Raw genomic sequence first — 24,558 nt, 5'->3', positions numbered from 1 at the left:
TGCAGGCACCACCACTGGCTCCTGGTGCGGCTGGCGCTGAAGACAGGCGACCCCGGGAGGATCAACCGCGCCTACGGGGCCGGTGGGGTGGCGGCCATGCTGGGCGTGGTTGCGTACCCGCCGGGGCTGATGGGGGCCGACGGGGGGGTCATGGAGGGGGGGATGCTGGGAAAAGGGCGAGGCGAGGAAGAGGAGGAGGAGGGGGCGAGGGAGGAAGATCAGGCTCTGGCGCCGCTGTCGGACTGCAAGGAGGAGTTCCAGAGCGCCAGCGAGGACGAGCCCACGTCACGCGTGGACAGCGCTGGGCTCGCCGGTCTCGACGGCGATGATGATGATGATGATGACGACGAGGAGAGCCTGCCGATGGAGAGCCCGCTTGAGTCGCCCGGGTCAGACTGCAAGCGCAGCTCGCCGGAGGGCAAGTCGGTGCTGGGCGACAGCCCTGAGCCGCGCTACTGCCCCACCGAGTCCAGCTCCACGCTCTACTTCAGCGCCGACCCGCAGTCGCCCAGCAGCGCCAGCAACCCGCGGCTGGACCGCGACACCACCGCCTTCGGCTTCGGCGCCGAGAGCCTGGCCGAGCTGAGCAGCCCGGTGGACAGCGAGCGCGGGGCCTCTGCGGGACCCTCTCTCACGGGGCCCCTGGGACGCCTGGGGCCCTGCTACAGCTCCACCCCCCGGCTGGACGGGCCGCACAGTGCGGCGGGACTGGGGGTGGGGGTCGGGACGGGGGCAGGGGTGGGTGGTGAGACCAGTTTTGGGATCCCCCATCTGAGTGGACCGCGGAGGCAGCTGGTGCTGTCCAGGCGAGGACTGGAAGAGGATGCGGGCTTCTAACGATGTTGGTGTGTGTGTGTTTGCATACTTCCGTGTGTGACTCTTATTTTACCCATGGGCCTCTTGAATTTGAGTGTGTGTGTGTGTTTATGGGCACGTGTCTATGTATGTGTGCAGAGTGTGTGAGGAGTGACTGTGAACGAATGCATTTGTAAATGTATGTGTGCATGACTTGCCCTGTGTGAGTCTGTGTCTTTGTGGGTGTGTTCACAGGTCTGTATGAAATTACAGTATGTAATGTGTGTGTGTGTGTGTGTGTGTGTGTGTGTGCATGTTGGTGAGGGGTTCAGGGTTGCGGTGCAGCTCTTCCCCTTATCTACCCTCAGTTAAAACCCTCGCTGCCTGGTTCTCCACTCTCCTTTCTCATCGACGTCAACGTGACTCTATTCAGCAACCACGGTTGAAAAGCACAAGCCTTTTACAGGTACCAAGACACTTTTCAAATAAATCAGAAAACAGAGAACTAACAGGGGAACCATTACAGCATTACAAGCTGAAAAGTGGTTTAAAAGCAGGGCTATTGAGCAGCTAAATAGCACCTTTAAGGCCACTGAGCAGAACCAGTAAAGGTTCCCCGGTGGAACCTTCCTCGGCGCTTCTGTGAAGATGGCAGCTCAGAGTATACTCTTAAAGGCTCTGGAAAGGATCTTTTTAAAACGAGTCTTCAGATGGAAAGTGGGAAGTGCAGCTTTCATTGTGTTTGCTTCTTATGGGTTATCTTGTGTGTACCTTGGCTGACGTGCCATGCTTGTCCATCAGTGGCAGGGGCTCCTCAGTGCAACCATTCAGATGAGAAGAAAGCAGGACTGTATGGTCTATTTTCACTTGTTTAGTGTGACTCCCTCTCTTAGACTCTCGACTTCTCTAACCTCACCTGTCTGTGGCCTCTCTTTACTGTGGGTATATTTGTTGCAAAAAAAAAAACAGAATAATACTTGTTTCTTATGGGTAATTTTGTTGCAAAGAATTATGCTGGACAGGTTTTTAAGAAAATAATATAATCTTTTTGCGGACCTCACAATGTGACGAGTTGTTTGGATATGACCATATCTCTGTCAGGTGTTTTCTCAGGCAGTCTCGCTGGTCTCACTCATCTTATCGCATAATCTGACTGGTTTTGGAATTATGATGCTATATTTCGTAAATGTTAATTCCACCATGGAAAACTGAACTAATTTAAAGCTCTGTGTTAAATGGATGTCCATGTGTTTTGATATAAAAGTCAGGAGTATATAATATTCTTTATTTGTGTCTATTTAAGAGGAGGTGAAGGATTTTAGCCATCTACTTCAGCACTTTCTGTATTACTGTATGTAACCACAAGCTAAAGCCTGGTTTTAATTCACTGCTGTAAAAACAAAGACATATTTCATACAACCTGCTGTGTTGGAGGCTGTGAAGGGACAACTTTTTATTCAACATGGAGATTTTTACACTGTGGAGAGGCTCTTCATATTTGGTATTTGTGTCTGTGTCACATAGACCTGCAGGGTGTACGCTGTCTAGTCAGCTTCTCCATGGCTGAGCGAGGTGAGCAGCTTCTGGTCTTCCCAGTGTCCTGTCATAGAAATAACTTAATTACCAGTGTCCTTAAAGCAATAAACACCTCCAAACACATGCACCCACCCACACACACACAAAAGAATGCACACACACTCACAGACACACACACAAACACAGAGGAACTGAAACACAAAGCTGAAAAAACGAGAGGTTAAATTACTGTCTGTTGTGTTCTGACTTTAAATGAATAAATTTATCATATGTCTGTATATCAAAACTCAAGAATTTGTGGTAATGTCATTGTTTCAGAATACTGTTTTGTTCTTTACCATTATTGTGATAATGCAGTGTGTGCTATCTTTAACACAACATCGTAAATATCTAAAAACTAGAGGGTCCTGCCTATGGGCTATTCAAATGGTAGGCCTACCTCACTCATCCAAAATAAATGTGTTGCAAGGTTATTGAGCTAGGCCTATTGCCATTCAATACATTGTTCCAAATAACGTTTAGATCTTAACCTTGACCTACAAATAAATTCGGAAATGAACCAGATTAGAAGCCAGGGGGTTTAGGTAAAATAGGTTGGAGTTGTTCTTTGTCCTTGTAGGCTAAAGAAAATCAAAGTTTTCCTTACCTTTAATAAAGAATGTTCAGGACGCCCCCTTTAAGACGTCGCACATGCGCAGTAGTATGAAAAAGTTAACTCTGGACTTAGTCGGAGAATTTCTGCATTAAGGAAAAAGAAATCGAGGCGACCTCGAAATGGCTTTCCGAAGAAGAAACAAGAGTTACGCTTTCTTCAGTCAAGAATTTCTCATTCAGAATCATGCAGATATTGTATTCAGTCTGGTTATTTTCATCCTGATCGGACTGATGTTTGAGGTGAGTGATCTTACCCTACTTTTTTCTCCCCCCCCCCAGTACAGCTGTAGCTAGCGGGGTTGAGTTGAGTTGTGGAAGCAAGACCAGGGTAGAGCTATTAGAGTTGTCTAAAGACACGTAGTCGGAAGAACTGTCTGTTGTAGATTTTGTGTGCACTCTTTTTAAACGCCCTAAAACGAGTCTTAACTTGTGGCTTTTCCTGGATGAGTTGACAGTGTCTGTTGGCTAGAAATTTGCCCGATATTCTTTTGGCATCTTCCTAGGCTACTTTTTGACATCTTCGTTGGCAAGCGTTGGCTACGCGGCATGTTAAAATGTTTTTATTGCGTGTAGCCTTTTAGGATGCCCAGTTACGTTGTTACCTCAAGACGTAACACGAAATGTAGCCCAATGCTTGAGTAATTTCCTTTGTGTCTGTAAAATGAAACATTCGTGATCACCCCTGACATTCAACACACAGGCCTGTACGTTATAGTATATCATTTTATCCCATGAAAGATCAAACACTTTCAAGAAGTTGCGATATAGTGTAGTAACAGTGCAAAACTACACGGGTAATCTCTCTTGTGTAAATGTAAATGTAAATATACTGTGTTGTGGGTTATATCTCGGGTTTGTATAAGTCCCTGACTAAACTGTCACTGTTTCTCGTACTGTTCTCCGCTGCTGCGGTCTTCAAGTGATTCGCTGAGTTGCCGACGGTAACTGAATGGATTTGATCCTCAGCTAACTGCCACGTCTCAATCTCTGAGCGAAGAGCCAACAGGGCTCCTTCGCCAGAAAAAAAGGTGGAATCCGCGTTTTTTAAGCTATCGGTGCACCACCGTAAACGTTTTTGGTGTGTTATTTGTGGAATGTAGTAAACGAGTCAGTCAGCCGTGCGTCTGATTAAAACAAACAGTGCATGTTTGCATATGGGGAGTCCAAGTTTGTCACTGGAATTTGGGCTTCTGTTTTTTTTTTATTTATTTTTTATCTCTCCCCGGGATAAGGTGAGAGATGTCGTCATAGAGCTGATAGCCAATGGCACTTCTATTTAGACAGGACAGAAGTAGACATACTCAGCGCACCAAACGGTTTTGGCTACTCTTTTACAGCTAACTATAGCGCTTCTGTTAGTGGTTTCAGTAGGACAGTGCATCAGCGAGGGGAAATTCCCACCACCGATTTCACGAATCGGAAATGGCTGAAACCTCTGTGCGGCTCAACTAGGCAGCTGCGGCTCTTTTGCGCACATTTAGCAAGTGATTGTTTCTTACGCGGCGCAGCTGGCGAAGTTTAGCTTTGACAGCAGCGACTATGTGCGGACTGTGTTCAGTGCAAATCATGTTATCCTTCTTTGTACCATTGGCCTAGTTGGCCCACTCAGTCAGCTGAAGTAGTCAGCCATCTGAAGGACGGCTGAGATGAAATTATGAACCGTTTTGGGGCCACTTACTCCTTAAGCTAGTGCCTTAGCTGGTCGAGAATATTAAAATCTGTCGTTTGTGCATGCTGCTGCTGTTGAAGCGTAGCGTAGGGTGCATGCCATGGTAAGTGACCATATTGTCCAATCTGCTTTGGTCTCAGGCAACTGCAAAAACAGCCATCGTCTTCATTCAGCCCCAGTACAACATCAGCATACTATCCACAGGTGGGTTTTCATGTCATTATTCTTCCATGGTGGGACAATTTGATGGAACATCCACGTCTGTTGTGTACAAAATGTAAATGTGTATCTTGTTCATTAAATAACCCCTCTCTTAACGCAGCTTGTCATTTCATAAATTATTAATTGTATTTTAGCTGGGTACTTTCTCATGGCAAATTGCACTGATTGGCCAGATACTTCTAAGTGCTCTTGATTGGGCCAATCCCCTCCGAAGTAGAATCTGGAGTTGCCTTTTCTCTGCAGTTGCCTTTTCTTTGCATCTTGCTTTGAGAAATCCTAGTCATCCTTTTACATAGAGGCCTCATCCGCACATCTGTTTCTCACTTTCTGTCCCCTTCAGACACACACACGCACTCACGGACACACACACACACAATTGGAGCACTCTACAGAACAGGAGTGGTGTTTCTCTTGAGAGAGGCATGGCTAGAGGTAGTTGTCAAACCAGACCTGCCCTCCTACTTTCCAAAAACTTGACATATTTCCCATTTTGTCTTCTTCTGTTGCCTGTGATTACTGTCAGAACTGGGTTAGAATGTTTTCAACTAATCACTTAACCAACTTATTTCGAAGGGATTGTGATGGAATTTGGCAGCAGAGTTTCATAAGTCCCAGTCCCTTCAGGGAAATGAAGGCCAAGCAGTAATGGATTTGAGTTCAAGCAGCTTTTCTAATGTCATGCCATGCTGAGCCAAACATATGAGTTAAGCCCAAACAACCCATACTGAACGAAAGGTTCCTTATGCTGTCTTAGCCAGACAACACTGTCTTCAGTAGTTCTTTCTTTCTTTCTTTCTTTCTTCTCTCCCTCTCTATCCCTTTAGCTTTTGCAAACACACTCTCAGTGTGCATGCAGGAATATAGAAACATCAGAAAACAGGTTAAAGGGGTGGTTCAGGATTTTGAACATAGGACCTCATTTCCAAGTTTGCAAGTGTGATATTTATCAGTGGAGACCGTATGCACGTCCAACACGTTTCATCCAGTCCTTCTAGTTGCAGAGTTCACAGTTGCTAGGCTAGAGCAAGTCATCAGTATGTGTTAGCAATTGAAATGCAAGGATAGAATAATGTTAGAAATAAAACTATCAACACAGACATTTACATTGATAGTCTGCCGTTATAATTTATTTGCCTCTGGTGTACTGTGGAGTGGGTAGGACTGTTTTTAGTGGCAGGCTAACACATACTGATGACTTGCGCTAGCCTAGCACCTGCGAACTCTGCAACTAGAAGGACTGGATGAAACGTGTTGAAAACGGTCTCCACTGATAAATGTCACACCTGCTAACTTGGAAATCAGGTCCTATGTCCAAAATCCTGAACCACCCCTTTAAGCTTTTTTTCTGTACAGTGTGCATCAAGCCTGACCGGTGTGCTTGTGTTTGCAGAAGGGGAGGTCACACTGTACCACTACGGCTGGAAGGACTGTGGCACCATCCTCTTCTATCTCTTCATCACCATCATCCTGCACGCCGTGGTGCAGGAGTACGTGCTGGACGTGAGTACCCCGTGGCCTCATGGGTAGTGTCGGCCTGCGTCGCCGCTAGAAAGGGGAAGTCGTGGCCGGAGTGCAGATAGAGATGTGGTCAAGATGACTGATAAGATTCACAGTGATGTGGACAGTAGCATGTACATAGAAGGAATTACACCAAGAGCTCACCCAGCTCGGTTGGGTGTTGGGACACTTAGACCACTTCTCTGTCTGAGTGAGCGGAACATCTTAACTAGCTTTTGCAAAATGGCTGAAGGTTTCTTAAAGATTCGGTAAGACTTAGTGTAATCCTTAATTATGTATAATCCATTATACTTATACATTGAATACAATTATGCAAAGTCTTGGCTCTAGAAATGGGAATCAAATGGGAACAAAGTGGCTTGGACCAAGCCAATCAAGGCCCATATTCTAACCTGTTGAGGACTTGGAAGGCTGTAGAGCTCACACATCAGTAACCTTTTGCTAGAATTACGGACGTCGGACGCCACATTTTTGTAGAATGAATTTCACTTCTGACCCCACCCAGTTACGTGAATGATGAATATGAATATGAATTCAATTATATGAATATGATCTATGAATTTATATTATTGCTGTCATACTCCTAAAGTAACAGCTAAATGAAATAAATGAACTGACAGGAATTTGTACTTTTGTACTTCTCTCCCCACAGAAAGTCAACAGGCGCCTGCACCTCTCAAAAAGCAAGAACACGAAATTCAACGAGTCGGGACAGCTCTGTGTGTTCTACTTAGTGTCCAGCATATGGAGCCTTTATGTCCTCTGTACGGTACGTCTCCACTGTGTCATATCTGTTAGCGTTAGCATCTGATACTCAAGGTTAATGCAAAAGTTGAAACGCCTTCAGGCCTTCAGGCATCTGTATGTCTGTGCATGTTTTACTCTGAATGCTCCAGTCTGTGGCTCTTTAAAAAAGTAACAATGTTTTTTTTTTTTTTTTTTTTTTTTTTTTTTTTTTTAAGATGAATTCAATAGTCCTATCTGGACTAAGTCACTTCAGACTGAAAATCATTTAACTTCCTTAATATATTTTGTCCATGTTTGCATGTCTGTTGTAGTCATTGCAACAAGGCTAACATTCCTTTTTCATTGAACTGGTTTTGTCATTTCTGCCCCCCCCCCCCCCCCCCCCCACACACACACACACACACACACACACACACACACACACACACACACACACACACACACACACACACACACACTTCCCTAGGAGGGTCATCTGCTGCACCCGAGCAGTCTGTGGGAAAATTATCCTCATGTGCATCTAAGGTAAAGTGTGTCTTCAAACAGTCATCTTTGAAAAAGGAAACAAAACTGGCTTCTATTTCCGCCCAGAAGGAATAGGGAATAGCAGTGTGTGGAATGTTGTAATTCAGGGGCGACATATATAGCCGGCCTGTTCATATCCTTTATAATACAGATTATGAACTCAAATGCATAGGGATAATGAGACAGTTTCTACATGTAAATTATGAATGAATAGAGTTTTGAGTGGATGATGTTTGCCTGTCTGCATTGACAGGTTCCAGGTGAAGTTCTTCTACCTCACTCAGCTGGCCTACTGGCTCCACGGCATCCCAGAGCTCTACTTCCAGAAGGTCCGCAAGGTACGTCCACTCAGACGAGGTGCATCTGAAGCTACTTGGGCTTTCACTGTAAAGTAGTCATGCTACAGTGCTGTAGTGGTAGTATTTGAAATGGCCTGTAATGTTTTCCTGTACTGTGTCATACAAGCAAAGTTGGCTAATAACCAATCAGAAACAGAATTCTTAGAGATGGGCAGGTTACAGTATGTGTGATGGCAAAGTAGTTATCACACGTGTGTGTGTGTGTGTGTGTGTGTGCGCGTGTGTGTAGGAGGAGATCCCCAGGCAGCTCCAGTATATCACCCTATACCTGCTACATATCATGGCTGCCTACTTGCTAAAGTAAGTGCAGTGATAATCTGAAAACATAAACATATTTACCGGAATAGCGTACCAGAAATGGTTTAGCTGTGGCCTGATGTCTCTCTCCTCCCTCTCTCTCCCCCCCTCCCCCCCTCCCTCCCTCCCTCCCTCTCCCTCCTTGTAGTCTGACCCGTGTGGGTCTGGTACTGCTCTTCCTGCAGTACGTGTCTGAGCTGGGCTTTCACATCTCCAGACTCTTCTACTTCACAGATGAAAATCATCACAAAATGTAAGACCACCCATACTGGGACTAGGTCGTTTTTGTTTTTGTTTGTTTGTTTTCTCTCCGTAACACACTTGTGCACACTTGTGCTTTGATGTATTACAGACCACTTCAGTTGACATTGTAATCAGTCAAGGATTTAAATTGTGATTTAAATGTGTTTGCTTTTGTTGTTTGTGCCCCAGGTTTGACCTTTGGGCAGTAGGGTTTGTGTGCACACGGATGGTCACTCTAACCCTTATGTTTCTGGCGGTTGGCTTTGGCCTCTCCCGCGCTGAGGACCAGAACTTAGACTGGGAGGCAGGCAACTTCAACACGGTCTTCATCAGGTCTGGATCCAATGCCCGCTCAAGCGTCCAGAACCGCAACATGGTGTTCTCTCGGTCTCTTTTACTTTGGCACCGGCACTTGGGATTCAGACACAGACAACCTTTTTTCATTTGTTTTTACAAGTGCTGTTGTTTTTATTGGCTTTCTCAATCTTTTTATTTCACACACACACACACACACACACACACGCACACTCTTACAAAAGTGTATTGTTAGTCACTAATGCAGTCCTGCAGCTAGTGTGTTGTAATAGTCTTTTTGGCTGCCTGTTTGTCGCTCTCTCTCTCTTTCTTTCTTTCTCTCTTTCTCTCTCTCTGTCTGTTTCTCCCAGTCTGTCTGTTCTACTATTCTCTTCACTCTTGCACTCTCCCTATTCCCATTTTACAATTTATCTCATTACCCACACACACACACACACACTCACTCACTCACTCACTCACTCACTCACTCACACCCCTCTTCTCTCCCTGTCTCCCCCCAGGATGACGGTGCTGTTCCTGGTGTGCTTCACTCAGTCCTGGCTGCTGTGGAAGTTCATCCGCTTCCAGCTGCGGCGCTGGAGGGAGTTCAGGCTGGAGCAGGCAGCCCGCAAGAGGGCGGCCGCCAAACAGAACCCCTCGCGCTCGCTCAAGAGAGACTCCGGTACGACACACACACCACAGACAAACAAAAATATAATAACAAAACTCACTTGCCTAGACGTACCCAGGGATGCAGGGCCAGTTTTCCAGACATTAAGCAAAGTGATCAGAGACTGAAAGAGAACCTCAATAAGGATCTCCACAGAAAAAAAAGAAGCTTTTAGTCTAGGACTAGGCATAGTACATGTCTGAGAAAACACACACACACACACACACACAGTTGTACTTACATTTACACTTGCATCCTGAAGTGGTGGTGATTGCACACATTGTGTATGGCAGTACTGAATGAATACAGGGAGTCTCCTAGAATCTAGAATGTAGAATCTTCCTTCCCAGTGTACATCTGCATTACTTTGTTCTTCTGTTGCACTCTCTCTCTCTCACTCTCACTCTCACTCTCACTCTCACTCTCACTCTCACTCTCTCTCACTCAGTGGGTCACCATGAAAACGGACTGGTGAAGGCGGAGAACGGGACCTCCCCTCGGCTGAAGAAGATCAAGGCCCCTTAACCCCCCTCCCCCCAGGTCCGGCCCCCTCCTCTTGGCCACTGTGTCCTCTCGCCCTTACCCACCCACCCACCCCACTCAACTCCTCCTGGGTCCACACCTCGCCTTGCCTCGTCCACTCTGGGAGCCGCCCACCTGGGGCTCCTCCAAGGATGGCAGCGGGGTCATTCAGAGGGGTGTCAGACAAGATCCGTTACGTGAAACGGGGAAGAAAAGCTTCTCTAGGGATGTAGCCCCCCCTCCCTGTACGTACACACACACACACACACACACGGAGAATCATAACAGACAATCAGTCTGGACTTGTCTTGTTTTTCTATCAGTATTTTTGTACGTTTGTTTTGGTATAAAACCGCGCTCAGTGCCTGTCTGCAGTTCTACATCATTGGACTTGCTCTCGTATCATTTTGTTCATAACATATATTCTAGGTGTCTATTTCCTTGTCACTTTGCCCCGGCTTACGGTCGTGTTTATGTCAGTCATGTGTCTTGCTTGAGGCTGCATGGTTTACCTATCCAGGGGTCAGGTGCTATGGACCACTGGAGATGTACTACGGTGGCCCTTGAATGACGGACAGAGCCTGTGCCCTCATTTGTTGGACGGCCATGCCTGACCGTTTTGTCCCCTGGTTGTGGCCAAGTCTCAGTCTCCCGCAAGTTCCCTAGCAACCCATCATCATTATCATCGTCAAACTTGGATCAGCAAAATGCAGTTCTTTTATTGCGGTGTTAATGGATTGTATGGCAATGCTTTATACATTTTTTTTATATTATTTTGGCCTAATGTATGTAGAAACCAGTATCAGATCATATTGTACATTTATATTGTCAAACATTAATTTGTTGTAATTATGTGAAAGGAAAAAGAACAATTCCAAATAACTTTTTTTTGTTCTTCTGTTTGTTCTATGAAAATGTGTGGAGGTGTGTGTGGAAAATATTGGCGGTAAAGCCATGTTTTCTCTCATTTCTCTTATGTTTTCTCTGTTGAGCTTTTTATACAGTAGGTATAAAAATCCTAAATCATAAAAGTGATTTAAATCATAAAATTATTATGTTCAGTATCACTGGAGCAAAAAGCACAAGTTCTTCAGAGCTTCTATGTATAAGACACTTTGCTCAAAAAGATTTAGTTCAAGGACTTCCAACTGAATTTGAACCTGGAGACGGTCTGAAGAACTCTGTTTGAGATTGTTGTATGATTTCTGATAAACAGCACATCAATAGCCACCTTCTTCAAGGATGTTGCAAAAGAGCTCATCTAAGATGAATCAGCACAGTGATTCACCTGGAGAATGAAGAATGACATCAATTCAGAGTAAAACTGGTCATCTTTATTGATTTGTAAGGAAATACTGATCAGGGTGGAGAGGAGAGGTGTAGGTGTGTGTGTGTGTGTGTGTGTGTGTGTGTGTGTGTGGGTGGGGGTCTCCTCACATGCCAGAGGTCTCATCTCCTGCAGGTGAAGCCAGAATGGGGAGAGAAAAAATGAGAAGTTACAGCCATATCATCAGCTTTGGGTTTCTGGCCCTACTATTGTTATTTCAATGCAATAGACCACAAAAAAAAATATCTGAAACCAAACCCTGAACTTACGTATAGAGGAAAGACCTATTGGAGATTTGGCTAGATAGATCAGAAATTCAAGACCTCAAAGTTCAAGCAAACCACTTTTTTTTTTTTTTTTTTTTTACATTTTCATAACCACCACTGTTCACTGTAAATGTCAAATTGTGTTCAACCTGTTCTCACTGTTAGAGTACTCGGAGTCATACTCTCCATGAGACCTTTTGTGTGAACCACTCAGACTTCCTTTTTCATTCACAACCAAAATAGCATCACATTACATTCATTCATTTAGCTGACGCTTTTTCCAAAGCAACTTATGTCAATTATGTTACACGGGTGGGCGTTATGACGTCCTCCCCGCAGTAACTCAGGGTTAAGTGCCTTGCTCAAAGGTGGAAGCCGGGAATCGAACCCACAGTGTCCGTCTTAAAAGCCAGGAATCTTTAAGAACATTACTTCAGCTCAGCAGCATGGCTACACAATCATCAGAGGCTCAGAGTGAACAGTTTATTCGTCACGAATCGTCAGGACTACCCAGGATGCACAAGGTCCACAGAGGAATCAGCTATTACAAAAGCAAGTCCAGCCGTGTACACATTAAAATGGGCAATAACCAAATGTACTTTTGCAATCAACGCAGAGGCATAATACAAGGCTTGAATGCTTGTCAAGTGTTGTGCTAATCCACTAAAATAATCACTGACCTAAGGAGTAGTTTAAAGGCAAACCAATAAAATGGCGACACAGGCCGCACATGCGCCCATCACACTGCTGCCACACACAAGTTAATTAGGCTTGGTCTATTATTCACTTAATCAGTGATTAGTAGAATGAAACAACACATTGATTGGGTGTGTAAAAAAGAAAAGAAAATGGAACCACTATAAACAGCCAACTCTCCCCAGTGTGTGCGTGTGTGTGTGTGTGTGTGTGTGTGTGTGTGTGTGTGTGTGTGTGTGTGTGTGTGTGTGTGTGTGTGTGTGTGTGTGTGTGTGAGTGTGTTTGTGTGCTTGTGTGCACCTCTCCCCAGTGCTGCTAATGGACTGAGCAGAAACTGGTGTGTATGTTGGCGGACATTCCGCTGGTCCGGTACCTGTGGGCTGAGTGGCCTCTCTGGTTGCCTCGCTGTAGCCCTGCTCCTGGTGGCCACTGGACAGGGCACTGACCCCCAGCCTCTGCCGCAGCGAATCCAGGGTCTCCGAGGGGATGCGGTCGGCCTGCGACTCCAGGTACTTTAACACGTAGTGGTCTGCGTCGGTCAGCAGGAAACGATGCTTGAAGACTGAGGGAGCGCGGGGAGAGAGAGGTTTTGAACAGAGTTTATTTTTCGGGGCCGATTGCCCGTTCATGGACGAGGACCAATCCTACACTATATGCTTATTGTGTATCATCACCAGTCATCAGCCATCCATGGGTTGGCCCTCCTCTCACCCATCTCACCTGACGTCCCATCCTCGACTGCCCTATTACTGTCCCCCTATCTGGATTCCTGGCCCGTACAGCCTAGCGACCCATCACCTGCCTATGACAATTCTGCCTGGATTCCTGGCCTGTCTGCCGACCCACCACATGCCCCTTGACAACTCCCTTCCCCTGGACAAATCCAATGCTGGACTATTTGAACTTTCTGTCACTAAATCAGGATTAATGAATTATCAAACCAGATATGTAATCACCCCACCTCTTGTAACTTTCTGCTCAAGTGCTTTTTAACACCATGTCTTATTCTCTACACCTGACTATCATATGCATTTGTCATGTATACAGACCTTACTGTCCTGTATTGACCCTAGGCAGATGGGTCAGGCCCTTGAGTCGTGGATCTGCTCGAGGTTTCTTCCTATATGTATCTCCAATTCTAGGGAGTTTTTCCTCCCCCCTGTTACCCATGGGCCTCTCTCTTTCTTTTCTTTTCTTCCTTTCTTTCCTTTTTCTCTGATTGCCTACATTCTGTAAAGCGCCATGATACATGTGTAATGTTTTGGTGCTCTATAAGCACAATAAATTGAAATTGAATTGAATAGCTATTATTAGTATATATACTGTATATATATATATATATATATATATGTGTGTGCTTGCTGAGAGACTTTGCACTTTGCCTGCCAAACCAATTAGAGCCCAAGGCCTTATCCATATACTGTACGAGGTACTGGGTGTTTAAAGTTCTTTAAAGTTGTGTTGATCTGGCATGAGATCAGATCATATTGCCTCTCAAAACAAGGAGTTCTTTGTGCTGTTTAACTCCAAGCTATAGCTTTTACACTTAACTCACTTAACTTCACTCACTTTAAACAGGCTCACAAGCTGGCTTCTGCAACAGCTGTGTGCAAACTGTTTTCTTGAATTTCCCCTTGGGGATCAATACAGTATCTATCTATCTCTATCTGTCTAACCCTCAAATAAATGATGCCTCTGTGTACGTGTATGTGCGTGTGAGATTTGAAGAGAGGGAGAGAGAAACAACACACACCCTCTATAACAGATCCGATGGCAAAGTCGGCCGGCCCGTAGTACTGCGGGTCGTCCACGGTGCTGCCGGGCTTTGAGATGCGCGTCTTCTCGAGAAACTTGCCGCCGATGATGCCCGAGTTACGCGTGGCTGTCTCAAAGATGCTGATCATGTCGTTGGAAAGGTAGTAGGACAGGACAAAGCGCCGCCCCGCATCCTGGGGATTCTGGGAGTCCTGTGGTGTGATGGCAGAGAAATGTTCAGACCAGTTTAAATGTTCAGACCAGTTTAAACCAGTTTAAATGTGCCCAGACCAGTTTAAACGACACTGTAAGTGCCACGAGTTCCCTGAACAATGATAATAACAGAAGGGAACTTCTGAAGGGGAAATGTATTTTCCAGTGTGTCAACTTCTCAGTCAACTTCTTCATATTCAGGTCAGACTTTGTACCTTCCATCTATAAATGTTTATGCGTTCACCTTTGCTCTTGTTAAAACTGTATTCTCTTCCATGCTTTATAAGTTTAAATAAGCTTAATCATAACCTTCACCATAAAAACAACTATTACAATAACCATAACTGTAACCTCACAGAGAAGAAGAAATGCTAATATATTGTACAGCAGTTTAAACCTGCGTAACTTTTCTCCGGTCTCTCTCCTGTGATCCGAACATTCTAATTGGAATGCTTGGTGCTCCAGCCTACAGGCACTCGGGGATGAAATGAGATGGGACACTGATTGTGGAGCGACTATGGAGCTCTGGGCCGCATGGTAAGCACCGTAAATTAGTTCCAGTCTGCTCCCGGTGGGGTGTCTCCGCTAACAAGAAGCATTTCTTCGCAGTTCAATAAATCAGTCAGAACCCATTCGTCTCTGGACTCCAACTTGAATCTTGCAGAAGAGCAAGACTTGCAAAAAAATCTCCTGGGTTCCACACGTTCTCCTCTACTCGTTGTGACGGTTGATTTTCTCCTGATCACATAGATGAAGGTCAGTGTAATCGCGGAGAGCGTTGAGCAGTTTAATGATGGCCCCCCCCTATAGCAAACCCCTGCCACGCGCACCAGAGCCACTTTAACACAAATCAAACCCACGGACCTGGTGCTGATGTCGCCGGGGCACCCAGTGCTCCAATCAAATCATAGAGGTCATCAGCGAGAACTATAGTGACGGAAACCAGGCCAAAGTGTATTAGGCCAGTTAGGGGCCTTTCTTGGTATTGACGTGGAAGTCCCAGGGGTCAGTGGGTTCAGGGGTCGGTGGGGCTCAGCGGAGGGAACTCACCAGTTGTGCGGTGTAGCGCAGGACTTTGTGGTCATTCTCCAGCAGCTTCATCAGGTCCTTCTTGGGAGGCTCAGGGATGAAATCCAGGCAGTTCTGCAGGGAGTCCTCCAGAGATCCCCAACCATTGTAGGGGGGAATCACCTGTTAATGTGTGTGTGTGTGTGTGTGTGTGTGTGTGTGTGTGTGTGTGTGTAATGTGTAAAAGCCACAGAGACAGACATAGAGGAAGTGTGTTTTAGAGACCTGACATGCCAATGAGAGGGATGTAACTGCTGTCCAGCCAGCGCTATGATGCAGAAAAGAAAGAACAAGGTCCACAACACATCCATGTGCTGACAGAAGCAAATTCAATGGCTTGACAGTAAAACAATAACATGAGAGGAAAGTAGCCTTCTTGCAGGAGCAGACAATGGCTGAGCTACACCAGACGCATAACTGAAGTGTTCTGTTCGCGTTGCGTCTGCTGCAACAATTAGCTTCCACTATAATCAATGGAAGTAGCTACACCAGACGTGATAACGGCGCGTACGTTCGAAAAAATGTTTTAATCTAAAATGGATTTTACGCGTCACGAATGGAACGCTTCAGTTACGCGCCTGGTGTAGCTTCACTATAACTATACGAGTGAGGTGAGTGAAAGTTGTCTAATGTCTGATAGGGGGCTTGGTGAGATGTCTCACCTTCTGGACGTCCCTCTGGGCCTTCTTCTCCACCTGGATGGGTTTGAGTGGCAGGTCGGGGTGGTTCTGCTGGTAGTAGGCCCGTGTGAACTCGTCGCAGTCGTACAGCAGGAAGCTGCGGCCCATGAGCTTCAGCGTCTCGCCCACCTGGAAGTCCCGCGGAGAGTAGAACTCGTGCACCTCCTGGGCAGACACCTCCAACACGCACGTAGGGAAGGGCTCTGTGGGGACAGGGGAGTGTGTGTGTGTGTGTGTGTGTGTGTGTGTGTGTGTGTGTGTGTGTGTGTGTGTGTGTGTGTGTGTGTGTGTGTGTGTGTGTGTGTGTGAGAGAGAGCAAGAATACATTAACAATAATATTCACAAACACAAGGGAAGTGTGTGTGTGTGTGTCAGCAATAATATTCACACACACTTGGGGGGATGAGGGAAGTGTGTGTGTCAGCAATAATACATAAGCAATAATATTCCTACCCGAAGGCAAAGCACATATCCACACACAACAAGAGACAGAACAAGATCCTTGTAAGCCATTGTACTTGTGAACAGGTGAAGATAGAATAGATAACTGATCCTTTATCTTTGACACTAAAGTAAAACAAAACAAAAATGTCATAAATGGGTTGGAAACAGTCAGACCAAATCAGTTACATTAGTGGTCTGTAAGGTAAGATGGGTTTTACCCACATTCATTCAGATAATTCAAGCGTCTTGCTTTATGATATCAGTTCGACCACCTGGGTTGTGGAGTTCCTGCACACACACACACACACACACACACACACACACACACACACATACGCTCAAACTCACATACACACACACACACACGAAGACTCACATACACTCACACACACACACACACACACTCACATACACTCACACACACACACACACACACACACACACACACACACACACACACACACACACTCTCACACACACACACACACACACACACATCCCTTACCACAGGCAGGTTTGATGACCTTGGGGATCTTCTGTCTGCGCAGCAGCACTGGGAAGGGGTCTCGTCCACTGTTGGGCTCGTGGACCTCGCGGATCTCTACGGAGTCGTCCACCAGGTAGTACTGGATGGTGACAGGGCGGGCGTCGCCGTACAGCGCGTCCGTGTTGTCCCACAGAGCAAAGAAGCGCAACACCTGCAAACAAACACACGAGCAAACAAACAAGTCAACAAACACATCAGCGTACACAAACATGCATCATACAGTATCTCAAGGAACACCCATCATATGCGCATATCAACATACTGTACAGACTCCAGACCTGACTGAATGTGGGGATGGTGCACTACCACACTATTAGGGAATGAACTTAATGAATGAACTTTACTGCCTGGTCTGCAACATATATTAGTTACTGGGCATGAGAAGCTGCAGCAAAGCCATCTGTACTTCTGTACTTCCAGCACTGCTGGAAGTGACTTATAGCCTAGAAATCTAGACGCACCCTAGCTGCCACCACCGGTTGCTATAATTTATTTCGGTGTGTGTGAGGGAGAGACAGAGAGAGAGAGAGAGAGAGAGAGAGACAGAGAGAGAGAGTGAGTAGGAGAGGGCTACAGTCATGGTTCACTGAGAAGGGCAGCTACAGTTACCTTATCCACACTTCCAAAAACAAATATTTTCCTTAAGTGAGTACCCATGTGGATGTGTGTGTACTTGTGTAGTGACCTTGCGGTCCATGGTGATGAACTGTTTGAGATGGTCGAAGTCTGATGGGGTGGCGTAGGCAATGTGGGGCTGCATCTTGGTGCGGTGTTTTGCGTATGGGTCGGCTGGGATTGGTTCAGGGTCGTTTAGAACCAGACCCTGGCTCTCCATGAAGTCCTGACCCAGACACAGGCACACACATGCATACACACACACATATACAAACACACAGAAACACACACACACACACAAACACACACAGACACACACACACACACACACACACACACACACACACACACAAATAAATAAACAGAGAGACTAGATGTCCTCTGTCCTCTGAAGAAGCCCCCTGACACAAACACACAGATCCACAAATATACAGAGCGCCACAAATCCGCATACACCATACATGATATGTAGACATACAGTACACGAGGAAACATGACATATGAGACTAACCAGACTTAGTGTAAAATAATTATTCTAGAGCCAAAACTTGACAAAGTGCATACATAGAAGTGTGTTTGTGTTTGAGAGAGAGTCAAGTAGAGCACATATCAGTGTGTCCATGTGAAGACTTGTGTTTGTGTGTACTGGTATGACCTAACCTGTGTGTAACTGTCGCAGTGTGTGAGGCGGTAGGTGACACCGTACACACACAGGTCCATGGCCACGTTCAGGTCCTTCCATTGGTAGTGCTCACCGCGGTCGTTCTTGGGCAGCCGCTGACGCTTGATCAGCTTGCCCTGGGGGATTCCGGAGTTTTCCACGGTGGGTTCAATAACACACATGCTGTCATCCTCCAGGTAGTAGTAGAAGACGACCGGCCGCACGCGGTACTCCTCGTCAGGGGAGTGCTGCACGGACTGCTGGAAGTAACCATAGAAGCGCAGCACCTTGAGGGGGGGAGAATAAGTGTAACCCACAGTTTAAATAGAACCATAAATAATCTTAGTGATATAAATAATATAAATATTTATATGAATATTGAACCGTTTATACTGATATATTTATTGAACTAAAATACAAAAAAGAACAAAAGAAACAAACACTAACTGACCTATTTCATTTTTATCCTTGTTCAGTAAACTGCTGACTTATTTATATAAACTTTCATGTCTCTTCTCTATAACATACACCACTCAACGAACCTAGAACTGGTCCAATAGCATAATTATTACGGTTTCAGTGACACAAGTGCTACAGAAGGAATGGTGGCTGGGTGGGAGCTTAAGGTTTATGAAACTGAGCTCCTGACACTCAGCTGATGGGTGAATTTTGTCATTATGATGAATGGAGACCCAGACTTATAGAGCAAATCAAAGTTTGACGGGATGCGACAAAAATTCTGTGTGCCAACCACTGAAACATTAAAAATACAATATTTCACAACATTGAACATTCAAAGCAATTTGATCGTTTAGATTCTCAAATGTTTTGTAAGTATGCAATTGCATTTTTTCATGTCATTTACAGTAGGCTACGTTTAGGATAAACAAGAATACTTGTTCAAGTTCAAGTAGTTTACGTTTACTGTCATGTACTCATAAAAGGAATTATAGGCCTAAGTAATGAAATTCTTGTGTTCAAGAGCCAGCTCAACTTTAACAAATACATTAAAAGTAGTAAATTAAAAGCTATATTGTGTGTGTGTGGGGGGGGGGGGGGGGGGGCGTAATGGTGGGGGTGTTGGTGTATGTGTGTGTGTGTGTTTTTTTTTTTTTACCTGGGTATGGGGGTATGCTGTGTGTTTAGGTGGGGTGGATGATTAAATGGTTTGTATGTATTTGGGGTGTGGGTGTTTGGGGGGTATAATGGTGTGTGAGTGTGTGTGTGGGGGGGGGGGGGGGGGGGGGGTGTAGGCTACTTGGGAAAGCTGTAAATCAATCATATGTTGTATTTTACCCACAACAGCAACTGCTACAGAGAAAATTTTTTTTATAGCGTTCATATCCTTCACCTTCGCCTTTCCAAAAAATACAAAGTAAACTTGCATGATCAACACCCTGGTCACATACGAAAAGAAATGTAATGCAGCTATGACATGATGTCTATGAGTTTGACCTATAAAAGTTCACCTTCTTGTCATACAGGACATGAGCCGGCATGAAGTTGAGCGAGCGGCTCTTGGCGGCACTGCCGTAGGACACCGAGGGGGTCCCACTGGGCACCTGCTTTGACTCGTTCAAACTCAGCTGCGTGGACAGTAGTGGTTCTTGCCCGATGCCAACCTTTGGTCTTTGAGGTAAAGCGTATCCGTTCTTGTACGATAGTGTTTGAGACTTATGAAAAGCAGACTTCTGCAGAATAAAAACATGACATTGAAGCTACTTTCAAGTAGGCCTATTCTACAGGAAGATGTAATTTCCTGATCAATCAGATGTCCTATTTATCATATTTTGGTTGAGACTGATAACCATCAACTTAAATAAAATGACTGTAAATATATTTTAAGCCGACTATTGCTAATACTCTACGGCTAAGGTTTACGTTAACGTTAGCTGCGTCTTTCTAAGACACCTGAATTATCTTACCTTTATGTCGCGAAATGTGTATCCCGGGAAAAAGGGAAGTCCATGGCTTGAGTTCATAGACATTGTGCACGTTAATACTTATACTGTGTTGTTGTGGTGGAATGAAGTTTAATGAAACATCACCGGAGACAGCTGTTTTGCCCTCGTGACAATATCACATTTCTCCGATCCCTCTGGAACTCTCATTTGTACACACTGCGGTATCCAAGGAGACCACAGAATAGTAGTGGTTGCCATGGAGTACATAAACAAATTCACAGCTGTGTGGGTATCAAAGATTCTAGAACAGTTCTAGAATCTTTGGTGGGTATGCTCCAGAGCCCTAGAGAGAGATCTAGGCTCTGGATGTAGCCAGAGAATGTAGCCTACTCATAGTTACTCTCCATTGGCTCCATGCAGTAACCTTCTAACACTGTTCCGGTCAAAAATGACCGATTTACACATTCCCTGTACCATACTGTATATGGCATTTTTCATCAGATTGCCTCAAGACCATATGATATCCTTCCCAAAACGTATTAGGCTACATAGGCTACTGTACAATTGTGACTACTTTTGAATTTTGAGTGATTTATTCAACTTGGAAACACTTTTTTTGTTTACCACCAATGTTCACACACATGCATGCTCTCTCTCTCTCTCTCTCTCTCTCTCTCTCTCTCTCTCTCTCTCTCTCTCTCTCTCACACACACACATGTACACACACACACACATACACACACACACACACATACACACACACACACACACGCACACACACACACACACACACACACACATACACACACACAAGTCAAGTCAAGTCAGTTTTATTTTTAAAGCGCATTTAACATGCACAGAGTGCAACCCAAAGCGCTCCACAAACAAGACACATAACAAAACAAAAGATGCCGGATGGAGCGGCGTAGGCTAGTCGCCAGCCGTGACACCAAGACAAGATAGACAAAAAACAAATTAAAAAATAAAAAGTAAAAAGAAAATCAATTTCAAAAGAAAAAAACACACACACACACACAGTTCATGTTGTCAGTTCATGTTGTCATGTTGCCACTTTTGCATGTGAATCACCAATGTGTTCGCACACATGCATGCACGCAGATACAGAAACACACACACACACACACACACACACACACACACACACACACACACACAATAAGGTTATTTTTACAATAAATGACTACTTTTTGTCATGATATTGGTATTTAAGAGCAGTTAAAACTGTCCTTGACCACGAACAGTAAATTAAGGGGGGGGGGGGGGGGGGGGGGGGGCAGCAACAACCAGTGTTTAAAGGTTAAATCTCTCACTTTGGCCTATAGGACACTTAGATCTGCTCCCTGCTACCTCAATTCTACGATCAAGCTGTAGGCCTAGCCTACATCCCCAACCGCCCACTGTGGTCTTCTGATGAGCGTCTGTTGTGTCGACCAGCCATAAACGTGAGGTCAAATTCAAGACTTTTCCTCAGTGGTTCCTAGGGATAAGTTGCCCGGTGATCTTCGTTGATAGTTTTGGGTCTTTCAAGAGGGGTCTAAAGGCAACATTTTAAAACTTCACTGTTCATTTTAACTATTGTATTGTTTTTATCTGTAGCCTAATTCGCTTTGGACAAAAGCATCTGCCAAATCCCATAACCATAACATAACAATATACCTTACCAGCAGATGGCACTACAACACAAAATAAATTACACAGCGACACAACTCATGTCTCCATAGCCTAAGCAATTTCCCATACAAAAAAATCAAGGGGGGGAAATATATTCACATATGCAGCTGCATCCAGCTTATATTTGAATAGATGGCTACAATATATTTAATGAATATAGTACAAGAATGTATATATGCATGTGGAACCCAAAATGGATATCTTGCATGAAAGTCCATGCTGAATACATTTAATTATAGCCTATTTCGAACATATAAGAAAGTGGCCAATATTGAATTCGTTTTACTCATTTACTCATATTTGGAAATATATTGATAAATACATGGAAATATATTATTATAACAAAATGTGGCAGTTATTAAATAATGACGTGAAAATGTATTACATTTTGTTGAGTTATTACATAATGTGGTTTTATTACATAGTGTGGTGTTACATGGTTAAAAGATTTACATTTATATTGTCCACATTGTCCGCAATGTGTTGCAGCTGGTTCAGCATGCAGAGCGGTTTCTGATTTTCTTTGCTTTTCAGGCTCTGCAGCACACATGCACTGCAGGGGCAGTTCTAGGATCAGACCTTTAGGGGGGCTCAGCCCCTAATGAGCAGCTGATAGTGGTCATTGAACCAAGAAATGGGTCTGCCAAGTTTAAGAGTCCTGACGATGTTTCAGAATGGGCCTACATAATAAAACTTGACTGACATATATTTTCCCAAGTGAGTAAATATTTTGGTGGGGCACTGTCCCTGAATTCCCATTTGGACGAGCCCCACTGATACAGTGCCTTACAAATGTCTTTTGTAACCCCACTGCTAAATCTATCCTTAAACTGGTTAATAATAAGGGATAATGTATAGAACGCCGGTTATTATCGGGAAATAGATCACGACAGGGCGAACCGGACCCCAACGCGCTGCAGAGGTGTCCTGTTATACGGAATTAATGGACGAGGGCGAGAGGCAAAGAACTCCCCGACACGCAGTTGCCTCCGACCGAGTCCATTAATTCCGTATAACTGGACACACCTCGAAGGCCGTTATCCTTCGAGGTGGGAGGCAGGTATGGCCGTTCATGTCGCATGCCACAAACTGCTTCCCATTTTGAGCGTCTCTCTTCCAGGCCTCCTGAGAGGCTCTGCAGCCGTTGGTAATTTTGCTGCGCGCCAGTTGGATCTGTTGCCTACAAGTGCCTCCCAGTTGTCCAGGTTGATGGAGAAGACTTTAAGATCCCTCTTATGACGTCTTTAAAGCGTAGACGGGGGCAACCATGTTTGTGGGGTGCATTTGCCAGCTCACCATATAATAAGATTTTAGGGAGGCAAGTGTCATTCATTCGATGAACATGCCCAGCCCATCGGAGGTGGCGTTCACGGAGGATGGTGTACAGGTCACTGGAGCCGGTTCTCTCAAGTATGACAGAGTTATACCAGCAACCAGTTGGCCAGATTCAGGAGCTATGAGGCTAGAAAGGTTAAAAGTGTTTTCTGGAGTAATTTGAACCCAAACTAGTCGAACACCTCTGTGTCTGTCTTTGCAGATGGCTGTTGAGTCTCTAAACAATTTATGGTGTCAGTTCATGCCTGATACCACTATGGGGCACTGTTGCTCTCAGTGTATAAGTTGAGTTCTTTGATCTGTTGTCTGAAAAAGAGGAGGACCTCTTGGTGTTTTTTTTTTTTTAATGGAAGGACACAGTAGAGTTGCCTGTATACTCCACCGTAGAGGGGAAAGCAAACAGAGCTTGGATGTTGGGCGGCAGGGAGCTGCAGTGACATTCCTGGACCGTTATCTTTGACAGGACGGGCCAGTGACAGTGGGAAGGTGTACTCACAGGTGTGCTGACTGACAACTACCTCATCATATTCATTGTGTGAAAGCTTGAACTCTATCTTATCCAGGGAATGGCAAGTGATTTCATCCTTGTAGTGTCTCATGAAACGAGGTATATTAGGGTATAGTTTCCCATGGGTGAATTTCTCCTAAAGACCATGTCCCAAAGTCTGTCCTAATTTGACCAAAGGCCATCAGTAGGTCAGACATTGAAGATCCTAAATTTCTCTTGGGATGAATAAAGTATCTATCTATCTATCTATCTATCTATCTATCTATTAATGTATCCATCCATCTATCATCTCAGGAGGCTTGTCCTTTCTGTGAACACTGAATCAACATAAAGTGAATTATCCATTAACCCAGCTAATTTTGGTCAATTTTGGTGCATACTTTGTGGTAACATGTGATTTGAGTCTTCCTACAATCACAGACTTTGTTCTGGGCTCTGTCCTCAGCTACTACTACTAAAAATAATTATTTTAGATTAATAGATCTGGAAACCTTAAAAGAAACCAGCATTCCAGTTTGTGAATTTGTTTGTGCATTTGTATAGAGTTCTTTTCATGTCCAGGTTGTGACTGAAATGTACTGACACTCTTGTCAATGTGTGTTTTAACACTTTAACAAGTGTTGTAAAGTGTTTTTTTAAGTGTTCAATGCTAATTTGTGGGTGAGCTGCTTCTATGTTTTACGTAAGTTTTTACTGTAAGCTTAGATAAACCCTCATGAAACAGACATAAAGAGCAGTTGCTATTGGGAACATCAAGGTTATCAAGGATACACCGCTCTACAGTAATTTGAAAGTG

General features: G+C 44.7%; 3 protein-coding genes across 5 annotated transcripts in view; 2 read left to right on the top strand and 1 right to left on the bottom strand.

Annotated features, from left to right (window-relative positions):
- xkr5a (XK related 5a) overlaps positions 1 to 837 on the top strand; it is a 9,192-nt gene extending 8,355 nt beyond the window's left edge. The window contains exon 7 of the mRNA XM_042094554.1: positions 1 to 837. This exon is cut by the window's left edge and continues 293 nt beyond it. Within this exon, the coding sequence (XP_041950488.1) occupies positions 1 to 837 (837 nt within the window).
- efhc1 (EF-hand domain (C-terminal) containing 1) overlaps positions 1 to 20,421 on the bottom strand; it is a 22,705-nt gene extending 2,284 nt beyond the window's left edge. The window contains exons 1-10 of one of the 3 annotated variants that reach the window (XM_042094745.1): positions 20,249 to 20,421; positions 19,793 to 20,014; positions 18,323 to 18,610; positions 17,733 to 17,888; positions 17,006 to 17,198; positions 16,039 to 16,259; positions 15,359 to 15,499; positions 14,094 to 14,307; positions 12,714 to 12,902; positions 11,436 to 11,507 (exon numbers count right to left, since the gene is read on the bottom strand). In XM_042094745.1, coding sequence (XP_041950679.1) covers positions 11,485 to 11,507; positions 12,714 to 12,902; positions 14,094 to 14,307; positions 15,359 to 15,499; positions 16,039 to 16,259; positions 17,006 to 17,198; positions 17,733 to 17,888; positions 18,323 to 18,610; positions 19,793 to 20,014; positions 20,249 to 20,311 — 1,710 coding nt within the window. In that variant the 5' untranslated portion in view covers positions 20,312 to 20,421 and the 3' untranslated portion in view covers positions 11,436 to 11,484. Of the gene's footprint in view, positions 1 to 9,199; positions 9,210 to 11,363; positions 11,508 to 12,713; positions 12,903 to 14,087; positions 14,308 to 15,358; positions 15,500 to 16,038; positions 16,260 to 17,005; positions 17,199 to 17,732; positions 17,889 to 18,322; positions 18,611 to 19,792; positions 20,015 to 20,248 lie in introns of those variants that run through there. The other 2 variants (XM_042094744.1, XM_042094746.1) reach the window with 2 other exon arrangements.
- Positions 3,007 to 11,305, top strand: tram2 (translocation associated membrane protein 2). Its single transcript, XM_042094814.1, has 11 exons — positions 3,007 to 3,225; positions 4,795 to 4,858; positions 6,267 to 6,376; positions 7,047 to 7,163; positions 7,608 to 7,666; positions 7,920 to 8,004; positions 8,255 to 8,325; positions 8,471 to 8,575; positions 8,755 to 8,898; positions 9,381 to 9,541; positions 9,978 to 11,305. The coding sequence occupies exons 1-11, from the start codon at positions 3,106 to 3,108 to the stop codon at positions 10,052 to 10,054; spliced, it is 1,113 nt and encodes a 370-aa protein (XP_041950748.1). The 5' UTR covers positions 3,007 to 3,105; the 3' UTR covers positions 10,055 to 11,305.
- Positions 20,422 to 24,558: the final 4,137 nt, after the last annotated feature.

The sequence above is a fragment of the Alosa sapidissima genome, chromosome 6 (genome assembly GCF_018492685.1).
Source record: "Alosa sapidissima isolate fAloSap1 chromosome 6, fAloSap1.pri, whole genome shotgun sequence".
Lineage (NCBI taxonomy): Eukaryota > Metazoa > Chordata > Actinopteri > Clupeiformes > Clupeidae > Alosa > Alosa sapidissima.
This window is presented reverse-complemented; position numbering and strand designations above follow the sequence as displayed.